Raw genomic sequence first — 13,981 nt, forward strand, 5'->3', positions numbered from 1 at the left:
GGGGGGGTGAGGAGGACAGAAATGGAAACTTGTAAATTTAGGATAAAGTTAAAACAATATGGGGGGAAGATGAATCTCTAGAGGTTTGTTAGGAAATGAAAGTTAAAATCATCTGGTCTAGAGATACTGATTTATGTCTCTACCAGTGAGGCTGACAAGTGTAAACTTTTAAAATAGTGGAAGATTTCCTGAGAGGTCAGGGTGTTTTCTTTATTGTGAAATGGAAGGCAAAATGAGTTAAAACCAGAGGGAGACAAAAAGGACTTTTCCATCGTGGAAAGGCAGGAGAGGTGCATGGGAGCCAGGCAGCGACTGGCTCCTGACGTGTGTCTAGCAAACCCTCTGCCACGCCGCTCTGCCAGAAGTAGACGTTTTTGAAATGTCTTCTGAGAAGGAGATCCCAATTCTGGTTTTCGAGGTGAAGCACCGCACAGGACTGCAAGCACTGGGGGCTAGATAACTTCTCAGGCAAGACTGTGGTGCAAGGGGAGAGGAAGGAAGAGCTTGGGAACAGAGGCCGGGGTTGCTCATCATTCCTGTGTGATGGAGGACATCCCAGCCCTGTCTGTCCCGCAGGTTGTCCAGCGCCGTCCTTTTCTTATGCAGGGAGGATTATGTGTTAAGTCACATCAGGTTCCTAATTCAGTGTCTGCAGGAAGATGCCTCTGAGAGTCAGGAAATACATGAATGTGTGCTCAGAAGGAGCAATCAAACCGTCTGCTACTTGCAACTCCAGCTGGTGTCCTAAAGCCCTCTTTGGACATTTAGTCTGCTAGGGTTCACAGGCGAAGAGAAAATCCTTTGGGATTCAGTTTTTGGTGCCTGGGGATGTGCTTCCATGATTCATTCTGTGTCTGAGCTGCAGATAAACACATTCAGGCTTCTGCATGGAAAAATAGCTGGTTCTCTCCTGGCGTTTTTTCAAAAGCTGTGTATTGAAACTCTCTTCCCAGAGGCTATTTCCTATTCCCTTCTGCCATCTGAACACTGCTGCATCCTTTGCTCCCGCCACAGACTTGGGATGACCAGAATCGATGCACTATAATCAGTGTGGGCAAGGCAGAAAGTGTGTGAGGGTTTATCATCTTCTGAGGCCACCAACCTGCGGTCCTGTCATTGGGCTTCCCTTCACAAAACGGAGACTAAGGAAAGAAGGGAGGAAGAGTTTTGTTACATATAATGCACACATGTCTGCAAAATCCCAAGACAACCTCAGTTCGAATTTCTTCATACTGATGCATTCCCCAATCCCTGATGTTCAGGTGCTTTTAGTGGTATTTTCTTTACAGCCCTTAATGTCTGTACCTGCAGTCACTAGTCCTGAGTAAATACAAGCAGAATTTGGTTGTTGAGGAGGGATCCCAGTACTCAGTCTGGGACTGTGGATAGTGGGGTTTGTGTTTTGAGTATCTGTGGACCACCCAGTTTCCTGAGAGTGTGCAGTAAACCTCCCTCAAATCCTGTCTGGGCTCGTTTTGGCATAGGGAATACTTGTATATAGTAGTGGTTTCCTTTGTTTGTATTTTGATGATGATTATTATTATTCCTGAATTAGTAATACTGAGATAAATACTTAGTTCCTGATGTTGTCTTCTGCAGCTAATCAGGTATATCTGAAACAGCACCTTAGACCTCAGTGTTGTGCCCCGATTACTTTTTTTTAAGAAAAAAACAGAATTTTTCAATACTTGGCAAAGTCACAGGACAGAGGAGAGAACTGGCTGGGTAATGGGAAAAATACTCAAATCTTTTTTGAAAAAATGCCAATGTCTATAATGCATTTTCAGTGAATGACTCAATTGGTTCTATTAAAGGAAAAAATATAAAGTTAATTCAGCCTAATATAGTTTATTCTATTACCAATCAACTGATAGGCTTGAACCTCCTCATCCTTTGCTTTCTTACTGCTAATTATTGAACAGGATGTTTAATTACTGATTTCCAATAGTGGATATCAGTATAAATCAGGAGTAGTTCCCTTAATTCTGATGGAGATACATTGGTTTAAGAGTAAGGAAGATCAGGCTCAATATGATGAGGAAGGAGTTAGGCGCAAGTCAGTCAGGAGGAGGCAGAATTTGATTTTATATCTGAAATGGGTTGTTTTGTCATTTGTGCGGACTTGAGCACATTTGCATTTATCCTCCTTCGTGTGTTCAGGCTCAACCTCTAGATTTGCCTTTAATAAAATGTAAGATAGTGTGCTGCAAAATAGATTCTGCTTTGTCTGGAGAGAAAAGAATATTAACATGATATTTACTGACTTTACAGTAATGATGTGATATTTATTGACTTTACAGCTCTTTTAAGACTAAAAAAGTATATATAAATTCTGCATTGATGTACAGTTGCAAAGGTTAGATACCCCTCAGCCTCGCTGGGAACAGGAGATATCTTTCTTCTGTTGAAAGAATCCGAACACTGACCCACTGTCCATGCAACAGTTAAAATTTAGCATTTTTATGTCACTTTGGAAAACAGAAGAAATCAATGTTTTGAGTATTTGCTTGCAAAAGCTTTTCTCAGGCTTCAGACTGCTGCTCTTTCTGTCTCCAACTCTTATTTAATATATATGTAATATATGCAAAAGTGAGAAGAGGGGTGTGTGTATGTGTGTTGAGTAAAGGTGCAGGGAAGGGTAAGATCTTAGGGCACAAATGGGTTCTTAGATGGATGTGTATATAGTGCATATGTATGAGCAGTGACTGATAGAAGTGTACGTCATATCTAAGAAAAATAACCTGAAAAATTGCATGGAGGTGGGGAGGGACGTCTGAGTGGGACGTGCACTGAGGTCACAGTGAGACCTGGCTCTGGTAGAGCACAAGGTCTCCTTCACCTCTTCTGAGAGATGACTCCTAATTTTTCCCCTCTCAGATCTCTGATCCTTCCGTCTCCCACAGCAAGAGCTGCTAACTGGGGAAGGTCACGGCATCCTCACTGCTGGAGGATTTTATGGCATGTTGGTTTAAGACCTCTCAGATTATAGCTGAGCCTGATTTGGAGCAGCAGAAAGGGACTAGTGAGCTGTCAAAGGCCCTTCCAACCCCCTTTTGTCATAGCAGAAGTATGGAGGAGGACAAAACCTAAGAAAGAAAAATGTGCTGTAGGAAGTAGCTGACGGGTCTGGGGGAATGGAGCATTAACCCTGCAGTGTGGCGAGCAGGAGGTGAGGGGAGGTGCTGGCAGGAGCCCCTCTGGGTAAAGGGCAGGGGGATGCAGCCAGACCCAGTGAGTGGCGCCAGCCAGCGACTGCAAATCACATGTTCCACGATCTCAGCGAGAAAAGGAAGAAGGACATGGGTCATTAGTTAAAGCAGCAAGTCAGGTCAAGGGTAGGAGAGTCTTGTTTTTTCTTTATTTAAAAAAATAAAAATAAAAAGTAAAAAAGCAGTGCATTTCATAACATTGGAGAAAGGAGAACATCAAGGGGTTGAGAATCCAGCAAGGGATTGCAAACGTGGAGCAAGATCATGCAGGAAATTTGAAGACAGGTCAGAGGCAGAAAATAAATAGTAAAAATTCTCTATTTGTCAGAGAGAAGGCAAAGGAAATTATTTCAGGAGAAAACAAAACCAGAGAGAGTGTAGGAGAAATAGTTGTATAAAATCAAAGTCATCCATTTCAGTAGCTTTCTTTTAGCTACAACTTAACATGTGAGATCCTGTGTGTTGAGGGAGGTCAGGAGGGGTGACAACCTCTCGATTTTGTGATGTGGGACATCAGATTGTTTAGGTGAGATTTGCTTGCATTTGACAAATAAAGATGTTCAGCTAGGAGAAATGGCAGAAAGCGAAGGGGCTTCCAAAGTCTACCAGCAGTAGACAAAGGCCTTAGGCAGCGTATGTTAGATGAGCCAAGTGTTGCGGATAGTCCAGCAGACTTCAGAGTCAAAATGTTGGACAACACAATCCAGGTGAGGAAAAGTGAAGCATAGGCAGAGGGAGAAGGCTGAGGACAGATCAGTCATCCTTGCTTGAAGACTGGAAGTCACAGAAAGGGTGAGGGACTGGGTGAGATGATACAGGCTGATGCTGAAATAAACCATGTGATGTATTTTAGTGTTAAAATGGGGGTTTCTAACATCATAATCATTTCAGTTAATGCAAACACAGAGTGCTTCTGGTTCTCACCATGACCTGGGCACTTCCCTAGTCCTCGTTTCCACGTTATCAGAACACCATATCATTTTTAAGGTAATTATCTTTACAGCAGTATGGGTGGTAAGGAACTGCTATTCTGCAGGTAGTGAACTGAGGCATAAAACAGAAGAGTATCTTGCCTGCGGTCCCACTACAAATGGAAGTGAGAATTGAAGCCAGGTTTCTGAAGTCTTCAACTAGTAGCTTAAATGCTGGCTCATCGTCCCTCCGAACGCCTTGAGCGGGAGCCACCTTGAAGTCATACTTTCCACAGAGAAATAAAGTTTTTTGGCATATTTTAATGGTTTGTTTAGTGTTGCTTAAAAAAAAAAAAAAAAGAAAAGAAAAAAGAGATTGTAAGTTATTTTTGATGTTTTTATTATTGGGGAAAAATTAAACCATAACTGTATATCTGCTGGTTGATGCAGAATGACATTACAGAAGAGGCTAACAGGTACATTAGAAAGAGTTGCCTTTCTTTGATGTACTCTGGTCTGTTTTTCAGATAAACCGTGAAAGCTGGTGTTCGCTGGAGCCATGTCCCGATTCTTCCCTTCTGGAGCGCAAACGAACACGGGAGTCTCCAGGTGAGCAACCCTGCAGTTCTCCTCACCTTTTCTTTCCTCCTTTTTTTTCTTATTTTTGATATCCTTGCCTCAACAGGGAAAATACATAAACTAAAGAAAATGTGTAATGAATCTGCCATGAGTCATTGTTAGCACATGGTTGTAGTACTCGACTTGCAGTGAGGTGTGTAGTGTGTCACCACCTTAAATATTATGCATTTAAAGTACTTTAGTATTTTGGTTTTTTCTTTTTAAAAAAAAAAACAAACCCAAACTTGAAAGTTGTGATGAAGCACACAGACATAGTTTCTAGCTAAAAGGATAATACAATAAAAGAAAAAAAACAGTCAGAAATTGAAACTCCTGAATCCATATTTAGATCCAGATCAGTGGCTTGGTTTTTTTGTGTTTTTTTTTTTTTTTTTTTTTTTTTTTTTTTGTTTTTTTTTTTTTTTTTTCCCCTCTGAAATTTGCAATATTTCCAGGCTTCAGGAAGCAGGAAGGCTGTTCAGAGCCATCATTCCCACACCCTGCCCACCAGCCATGCCGAGCTTCCAGCCCTGCGTGCTGGCTGGTGCTTTCTGGCTCTTCCACCGGGACAGAAAATCTTGTCTGGGCAAGTTTCAAACAGGGTTTGGTGTCCAAGATAAGAAATAAAGCATTTCCTTTAATTGAATTATGCATGTTCAAAACATATAGTGTAATTTATCAGGGCCCTGAGTAGTGACTTTGGACTGTTCATAGGGAGGACACTTCTTGCCTTGCTCTCATTTTGAGAAGGGGGTCTCACCTGAATCTTCTTCAGTTTATCTGAGAGACTTGAAAGAAAACCAGGAATTGAGCCACGTGAGTGTCAATATGAAATTCAAACCTAATCTTTTCAGAGTGTAGGCTAAGAAGGGATAATCAGTGGCTGTCCCAAGGGGTTTATTCTAGGTAGAAGTTTAGCTCCCATCGAAGTTAAATAAGTGCTTTTTTATTAAAAAAAAAATAGTACTCTTTTTAGAATAGTCATAAACAGTGGATAGCTGTTTCAAGAATGTATTACAGGAGAGCCTGTGGTATCACCATGCTGCTTCTTTCCTAACTGTGTCCCCAAATCCCTTGCCTCTTGGTATGATATTTTTATGCTTCGGGCAAGAGTTACTGTGCTCCATTTGGCTGCAAAATGATGTGCACTCATTTGACTTGCCAAATCTGTAATCATGTATTCATATGGATCAATATCAGTTAGATACTTATGAAATATCCAATGCAATATCATACTATAGAAATATGTTAATTATGTAATCAGGTAGCCTTGTGTACAGTTACATATTAATAATTAAAGTAATATGTGTCTGTAACACAGGCACAAAGAGGCAGGTTTTTAAGGTGATTAATGTGCTCTCCGGTCGGACTGAAGCAGCAGGAAGATCTCAGGCTCTTCGGGTTCTGGCCTTTCTGGAAATAATGTTGTTACTGCACATGCATCCCTCCAGCTGCACTGCGGTGCTGTGCAGTGTAGAGAAGGCAAGAAAAATCTGGCAACACCTAACAGCAATAAAACCATTAGTTGTTGTAATTTGATTCACTTAAAAATACACAACTTGTTAAGGAATTAGACCTTTTTCACCTGATGCATAATCCTGCTGAAATGGCTTATAAGGACAGAGTCCTTAAACCTTAGGAGAAATCATAGCTTCTCATTTTCTGTCAGTGCTTTTGAAATTAAATGCGTGGAGGAGTGTAGCAGATATGTAGCTTCAGCATGGAATTGTAGCGCTCAGCCCTGTCTGGGAGGACACAAGGGTTTGGAAAACGTACGTAAAGAGAGTCGCTTGGAAATTTTTTCCTAGGGCTTTTTGCTACATAAGTTTTTTTGGTCTCTGTTAGGTGCAGAAGTGTCTTACCATCATCATTGTATTTTCACCCTCACCTCCACAGAGTAGATCAGATAATCACAGTTCCACTATAAATCCAGCATGTGCAGAGAGAAGGGGTGGCAGTGGAGGGAAGACAGGGTTTGGGAATCAGTTTCTCAGCACAGATGAGATGAGGTATATGGGGTCCCCACAACTGTGGTCCTCATCGTCCTTCCCCACCACTTCATCTCCTCTGTCCCTCGGGGACTCCTACAGAGGAGGCTTTTCTGCCTCTTGTGATTTATCCTCAGGGCGAGGTATCCGTCCCTTGGTGTGTCTGGACCATCCTCGCTGATTTTCCGCTGGAACGTGGCTCGAGCCCCTTTGTTTTTCAGTCTGGGCTGTGGACATACTCTGCTGGCTGCCAGCTGGACAGCCCGCACCCTGGCCCGCTCCCTTACAGTCTCTCCATCTCTTCTTTGCTTTTCCCTTCTTTTGGTTTTGTTTTTTTTTTTTTTTTCCTCCTCTCTTCTTTTTGCCCTCCCTTCTCCCCCTCAGTGATGGAAAAGCAGTTCAGATTTTCCAGGTTTACCGAAAGGGGAACAGGACCAGCGAGCAGCCACGCCACCTCCATTAAGTGCTTTTCCAATTCTCCGTGGTGTGGAAACTCCTCTACGGAGTAATGGGGTTTCCGACCAGCTTCAGCTCCCCCCTGCCCTAAACAGGGGCAGTCCCACTGCCATCAACAAATTAACATTATTTTCTCTGACAGTGGAGTTGCTCCAGTTGACTGGGCTGCAGCCAGGCTGTTTGATAACTGCTGTCAGGCACAGGTTAAGAATGGGGAAGGGAAAAAGGTGGCTTCTAGCTACCCAAATGTGTCGTTGTTGTAAGCCTGACATCGCCAAGGATGGAGTTAGTCAGGTGTAATTTAAGAGTGAAACAATATTTTATTGCCCTGGCTCCTCTCCAGGGAGCTAAGCATGTTTTGGATCTGTTTAGTTAGAGCAGGTTGCAAAATAACACTTTTTTAAAAAAAATACTAATAATTACAAAATATTTTGAGCTGGGAAGAAAGAATGTTCAGTTATTGCCAAAATTGTCATTAATACTTTTGCCTGAAGGCTTAACAAATGAAATGATATACAAGCATTTTTTATGCAAATAATGTCTCAAGGTTTTTGGAAAGGAGGGGCTTTCTCAGTGGCTGTAGACTATTTCTGTGCTGCTGATCACCCCAATAACAAACAGCTGGAAGCATTTTTAGGAAAAAAGGGATGCAGTATGCTTATATTTCAATGCCAGGGGTTATGAAAGATGAGAATTGTTAAAAAATGGGGTTTGAATCTTAAAAAAGTAAAGCTTGTCATGGAAGTCATACTAGTGCTTTTTCTGTGAGAAGTACAGAAGAAGGAATTAAATTGTCCCAATATGTATTAAAAGCCCTTTGGCATTTAGAGGGAATTGATTCTTTAATTGAGAAAGAAAGGAAATATTGTCAAGTTATATTTCTACATTTACTGAATATGAGTCTAATTTTCTAGTTGCTGCAATCGATGGGAAACATCCTGTTATGCTCAGTGTGGGGTACCTGATATAGAACATATTTATCAGCACCTCAAGCTACAAGCATATATGACTGTTTAATACAGAATTTCTGTTTGCACCCTGTGCTTTGATGATGCATTAAACAGGAGTTTCAAACTCTTGAATAAATGATTTGAAAATTTACAGGCACGGTTTTGGGAGGTGAACGCAATTTATGAAGCTGTGTTGACGGTTGGTTTTACATCCTTGAATTTACTAAGAGTGTGCGAGTCGGATGTATGGATGCTACAGAAAGCATCAGATCATAACTTTGTCTGCTTTGCTCCCTCAGAATGTGAGAACTTCTTGGAGGATGGGCTGAATAGCGTCTGTGCCTCATCACAGGGTGTCCTTAAAAGAGAGTCCGGGAGTGAGTCTGACCTCTTCCCCTTGCCTGGTGATGGGATGGAAGACCTTGTCTTTGGAAAGGTAGGAAAGCGTGGTTGGGATATGGTTAAAAAATCTCTGAGGCCTGATTTGATAAACTTGTGCTGCAAACACATCTCGATTTCACTGGTGAGTTAGAAACCTGGAAGCGATTATCCTGGAACAGAATAGATAGGAAGGATCCGGTCCCCTCTGCAGATGCAGCAACATGAGGGATGTATTTACTTTCAGCAGAATTCCAAAAACTGTGCATCCCCCAGTGTTAAAAAGATGAAAGTAATTTTGACTGTCCAAAAGTAAATCATGTACTAGAGCAACAGTTGAAAAGGTGGATTTTCTTTCAAGGTCATTAGGGATTGCACAGACGATATGAAAGCCATCTTTAACTCATGTAACAAAGAGCTTTTCTCTAGCAAACAATGACCTCTGTGCTGACACCTTCAGAATTATATACTGTAATTCTCACAGGGACCAATGTTTTTCTGTAAATTCAGTGTGACTCCCTGGATAGGAAGGAAACACTCACTCTAAATACTTAAGGCCAATTCCAGTGAATAGTTTTGTTGCCTAGGCGACATATCTCTAATGCCTTTTTGCGTGCAAGTAGAAGGAAAATGTTTTCAGGTTTGCTTAAAATCAACAACAGAAGTCATTACTAACCTTAGTCATCCCTGTGCCCTTTGTGCTGCTCACAGCTGAGAAGGGGGAGGAGTGGGTGAGACCTGAGATACAGAGTCATCGTCCTGAACAGAGGATGCCTCCTTTAGCATCAGTCTTTTGCCATCTGTATCAGACCAGCCTGAATTTATTCAGAGGATGACTAGGTTTTGCTTTTTAAGAATAATCTTGTTGGTAATTTATATTCTTCTTGCCCTAGGCAGATGGTGAAAAAGCATACAGAGAGATCATAGAGATGCAGAGTCAAAGAGGACATGAACATTCTTTTTTAGAGCAGCTGTCATGTTGGTGTCATCTCCATGTGTAGGTTCAGCTCCAGCTTACCTGTTTGAGCAGGCACAGTTCCTGCTCTGAAAAACTAAACTTTCAGAGTAAATTTCACACTTGCTTTCAGAGAAATATACTTAATGAAACAAAATTCTGTTTGCTTAAATCAAATCAGATGATGGTGAATATTTTCCAGCAGGACGGGAAACACCACAGCCCAGGCTAAGTGATCTCATGTGCTATAAATGAACAGTAAAGTCATCCTTAATGCATGTGGTAGGGCACAGAGCTCACCAGCCTCACCCTTTCCCATCTTACTCTCAAAGTGATGCGGGACCCTAGACTGTGGGAATATAAGGCTGTTTGGCAGAGTAGAAGACTGTCTTCAGTTTTCTCAAACAGAGTGGCACAAATTATGACAGCCAACTGCCATTTGGGCCTGATTTGATGCTTGCATGGGGATGCATGGGAGAAGAGTGATGCGGGAACACAGTAAATTTTATGTTGTACAGAATTTTATCTTTTCTCCTTTCTTATCTGAAAAGTTTCCTTCTCCAAATACAGGAAAGAAAAAACAAAACTTAAAAAGTATAGGTAGTACAATGTAGTAGGGGTGCTGCAGGGAAAAGGAGAAGAAGGTGGTGGGGACAGCAGATCTTCAGTTGCAAGTGGAGAGCAGGCAGAGGGAGGAAATTATTTTCTTTGTAGAAAGTGAATTTCTTAATTTGGCAGCCTTTGCATTGTTCTCATTATGCAGTGGATTGCGGACCTCATCTGCAAATGGGTTCAAAAGGTTCTTAAGTTGAGTTTAGGAAGTTACTCAAAACTAATCTCAACCTCAGTCATTTTTGTCTCTGCTTTGCTGACTAGTTTGGTTCCTTGTCTCCTTTCTCAGAATTTATCTGAGTATCTTTTCTACAGTTAAAAATTATTTCTAGAAGGAGACACTGATTTTGTGTTGTGAACTCATTCCTTATTTGCGCTTTGGTTTTGGGTTTTTTTTGACTACTCAGCCCAGTTGGTAGAAATAGAAGAGTTAAATATTTTTAATAACCACTAAGATAGGTGTTGGATATAAACTTCCAGAAAATATTGAGAGATGCTTGTCTTGGTTGTAGTTGCCTAGTTATAAGCCTATTAAGCAGTACAATTTCCATATCAAATTGGGAAGAGAGAGAACATGTTTATGAACAAAAAGAGGATCTCAAACCTTTCAGTGTCATGATGATGATTGTTATTACTAGTCCTGTTCTTGCTTCCCCTTTGTATGGAGAAGAGTTGAACTTATGTTTAGAGTTAGGTTTTATTGTACAAATCACTCCCCCTCTGTTAACTGCTTAATACATTAAAATAAATCTTAGGAAGAACAAGCTGTTGTCTGTCCAGGGTCATTGGGCTGCTTCCATAGACATCACTTAGAAATGTATAAAGCCCTGGTTCTATCCCAGGACCATGAAGAATTGGGGTCTGTGGGGTCACAAAATCTCCTGGTACCTTAAATTGTCCCTGGTGTTCAGTGCATGCTCTCTTTACCATCTCCTTGCCATCTCCTGTGCTTGTTTTAATTTTTTTTTTTTTTTTCTCTGAAAGACACGTGCTGAGCTGTGTAACATGAGCTGCTGGGTTCAGAGAGCTTTAGCACTAAAACTTGAGTTGTTTTTTCAGACTTTAGAGACTGTTGCTGAAATCCAGAAATCGCTTCCAATGTGAGGTCTACGGCTTCAGCAAAATGTTTCATTTTTTTTTGCGTCAGTGCTTCATTCCCATGTCCTCGTCATCCTGCTTTTCCTTCTCCATCTCAGACAGCCATCTGGGCAGGCTTTGCAACACCCTCCTTCTTGAATGATTAATGCTGCATAAGGTCATTTCTCACAGTCATCTGGTAACATCCTGGGGTGTAGCCCATACGCTTTGCTCATCTTAACTTTTAACCTGCCACCAAAATTCAGCGTTACTGGGAAGTTTTTTAATGTGCTTCTTGGGAAATGATTCAGACAAAAGTCCCTTGGGAAGTCAGGAACCCACAGATCATTGTGAAAAGAAAGGATTGCAACTCAACCCCTTGAATTTTGTTCAATTTCTGCCTTTGTATTGGTTTGCTCAAGGAAATACACAAACACATCAATATTTTGCATTTATTTTTTCAGAGTTACTGTTTCTCTTAAAAAATAAATTTAACAACATGCAAAAAACCCAAACCCACAGGAATAAAAGTCTGAAGAGAAAGGCTTTCAGCAGGGAAAGACTCCTCCACTCCATTGTGATAAATAGTTAATAGGGAGGCCACTGTTGAGGTTAGTTTTATGGAACCTGGAGCCATAGGCAAATCCAAATAAAAAATTACTCTGCTAGATTATGTATCAAGCTAACCAAAGATGTTGACTCCTTTAGTGTAAAGGTACGCCAAATAAACTTCAGGATGCCAGGATTTAATATTTTTCATCTTCTTTTTTTAAATCCTGTAACACCTTTAATATCTTTGTCACATGGAAGGTCGGGGACAGGGTAGGTTTGTGTCTCAGCACTTAGCATGTTGTCATCACAAAAATGATTGAAAGAACATTTTAATTCCACTTATCAAGACCTCCTACAGAGGGAGGGATTTAGTTGAGGAAGTTATCTTATACCTCCACCATCCTAGTGATTTATCTGTATTCATGAAGAAGTATATATGTTCTTTCTCAGAAAACTCACTTTTTGTGCCTTATCTCATTTTTTCATACTAGCTTCTCACCAAGTACTGTTTCTGAGAGCAAAGAAAATGCCTGCTGGCACACGTCTGTAAAAGCTCTTTTCAGCCATGAGTTCTATGGTCACAGTTAAGGCTTGAATTCATTGAGGTTCAATGCAGCAAGCCTAACTTGAAGAAAATTAGTATTTCTTTAATGTTTCATTTTTCCTGTAGGAAAATAACACATTAGAGAACCATTTCTATTCTGAAAACAGGGTATTTTCTTACTGAAATAGGATTAAAGAGCAGTGCATATTTACTGGCACTTGGCCAGATAGCTGATTTTTTGCAGAGGTGGCTACAATATAGATCTTTCTTAGATGTGTCAGCCACATTTGGCGTTTTGCAGACAGAGTCTTGGTCTTTCATATTAACTATTTTGCTTTATTTCCAAAAAAATTAATCATTTAAATGAAGAATATCTTTAGAGGAATAAGCACTGGCCACAGGTTCAAGGGAATTGTTTATTGCGTTCTGTACTCAGTCTCTGATGCTCAAGGTAAAAGTTAAAACAGACCAAATATGTTTCACATTTTTCAAACATCTCTTCAAACTACACGTTATGATAGAACCCTTAAATCTTCCCTGCTTGGGAAGTGGGGTTTGTTCTGCATTTTAAACTGGAGCAGTACTCTCATCTGGAAAATAAAAATTCCTCTTTTTACGCTAATTCCTCCCTATATAATTTGATGTTCTGCACTATTGTTGCTAGATTTGCATCCAAATTTAATGTTTCCAAACTCTCTCACTGTACAGCTGGCGGGTAGCGCTCTCTCCTCCTGCTGTGCTGTCCTAATGTCTAACAGTATTTTCCTGTGTCTCAGAAAAATGAAACAGACTGTTTCCTCTACTGAAGGAATATTATCCACATAATGACTGCTTAGTTTGTCTGGATTTCAGCAGTGCAGTAAGGTCTCATCATGACTCACACAAATATCAGATTATACTGAATAACGCCAAACGTCATCAGAAACTTTACAGGGCATCCATTTCAGTTTTCTCTTGTTTTAACTTACTTCTTATTTAAATATGTGTCAAATCCAATCCTTTACATTACAGTATAAATTTACTATTGAAATATTTACACAAATTCACCATTAATATTTTACATTCCTTACCATAAAATGGATGCTTTTGGAGGGATATATTTTTAATGTGTTTTTTAATATTTTGTCTTTAAAAGATATATTGTGCTTTGGTGTTGTGCTGTGTTTTTCTTTGATGGATGGGGAGGGGAAATAGTGTGACAGCATTTATTTAAACCACCTTAGGATCATTATTGTGTACCTATTCACCTGAAATAAGAATAAAAAATAGCAAAATTTGAAGCAGGGCTTCCCTCTAAGTAGTAAAATATTTTATTAGAATACTTTTTGAACATCTCAGTTTCTTTTTATTCAGTTTAACAAGAAGCTTTTAACTTACAATGTGTGCCCATCCAAAAAAGCACAGAAAAGCGAAAGTGTCTGGAGCATTTAAGACTGCTGGCCTTGAATGAAGTCAGGGCGATGGGATCCGAGGTGAGGACTGCCGTGGGCAGCACCACTCCCGTTCATCCTGCCCTGCATGGGTTTTGATGCCCATCTCTCCCTTCTGAGAACGGGAGTTTGTAGCCCGTTGTTTTCTGTCAAATGAGAGCTGACAGCCTGCAGCTCCTTGAGCGTTCAGCTTCTGCTGAGACCCACCAAGCCTGCTATTTGAAGACAATTAACCGCTGTGGCTTTGCTGAATAGCCTATTATATATGGTCTGACAGATCATTCTGCCTATTATTATTTTA

The 13,981-nt window shown here is 40.6% G+C and overlaps 1 protein-coding gene across 18 annotated transcripts in view; it reads left to right on the forward strand.

Moving 5' to 3' along the window:
- Positions 1-13,981, forward strand: part of AKAP13 (A-kinase anchoring protein 13) — a 217,799-nt gene that overhangs the window by 151,871 nt on the left and 51,947 nt on the right. For 17 of the 18 annotated variants that reach the window (XR_003399121.1, XM_026855851.1, XM_026855855.1 and 14 more), the window contains 2 exons: positions 4,648-4,729; positions 8,432-8,568. Coding sequence is in view for 17 of the 18 variants with exons in the window: in XM_026855851.1 (XP_026711652.1) it covers positions 4,648-4,729; positions 8,432-8,568 (219 nt within the window). In the remaining variant the exon portion in view is untranslated. Of the gene's footprint in view, positions 1-3,165; positions 3,170-4,647; positions 4,730-8,431; positions 8,569-13,981 lie in introns of those variants that run through there. The other variant, XM_026855867.1, reaches the window with a different exon arrangement.

This window comes from Athene cunicularia (genome assembly GCF_003259725.1).
Source record: "Athene cunicularia isolate RWA chromosome 10 unlocalized genomic scaffold, athCun1 chr10_part1, whole genome shotgun sequence".
Taxonomy (NCBI): domain Eukaryota; kingdom Metazoa; phylum Chordata; class Aves; order Strigiformes; family Strigidae; genus Athene; species Athene cunicularia.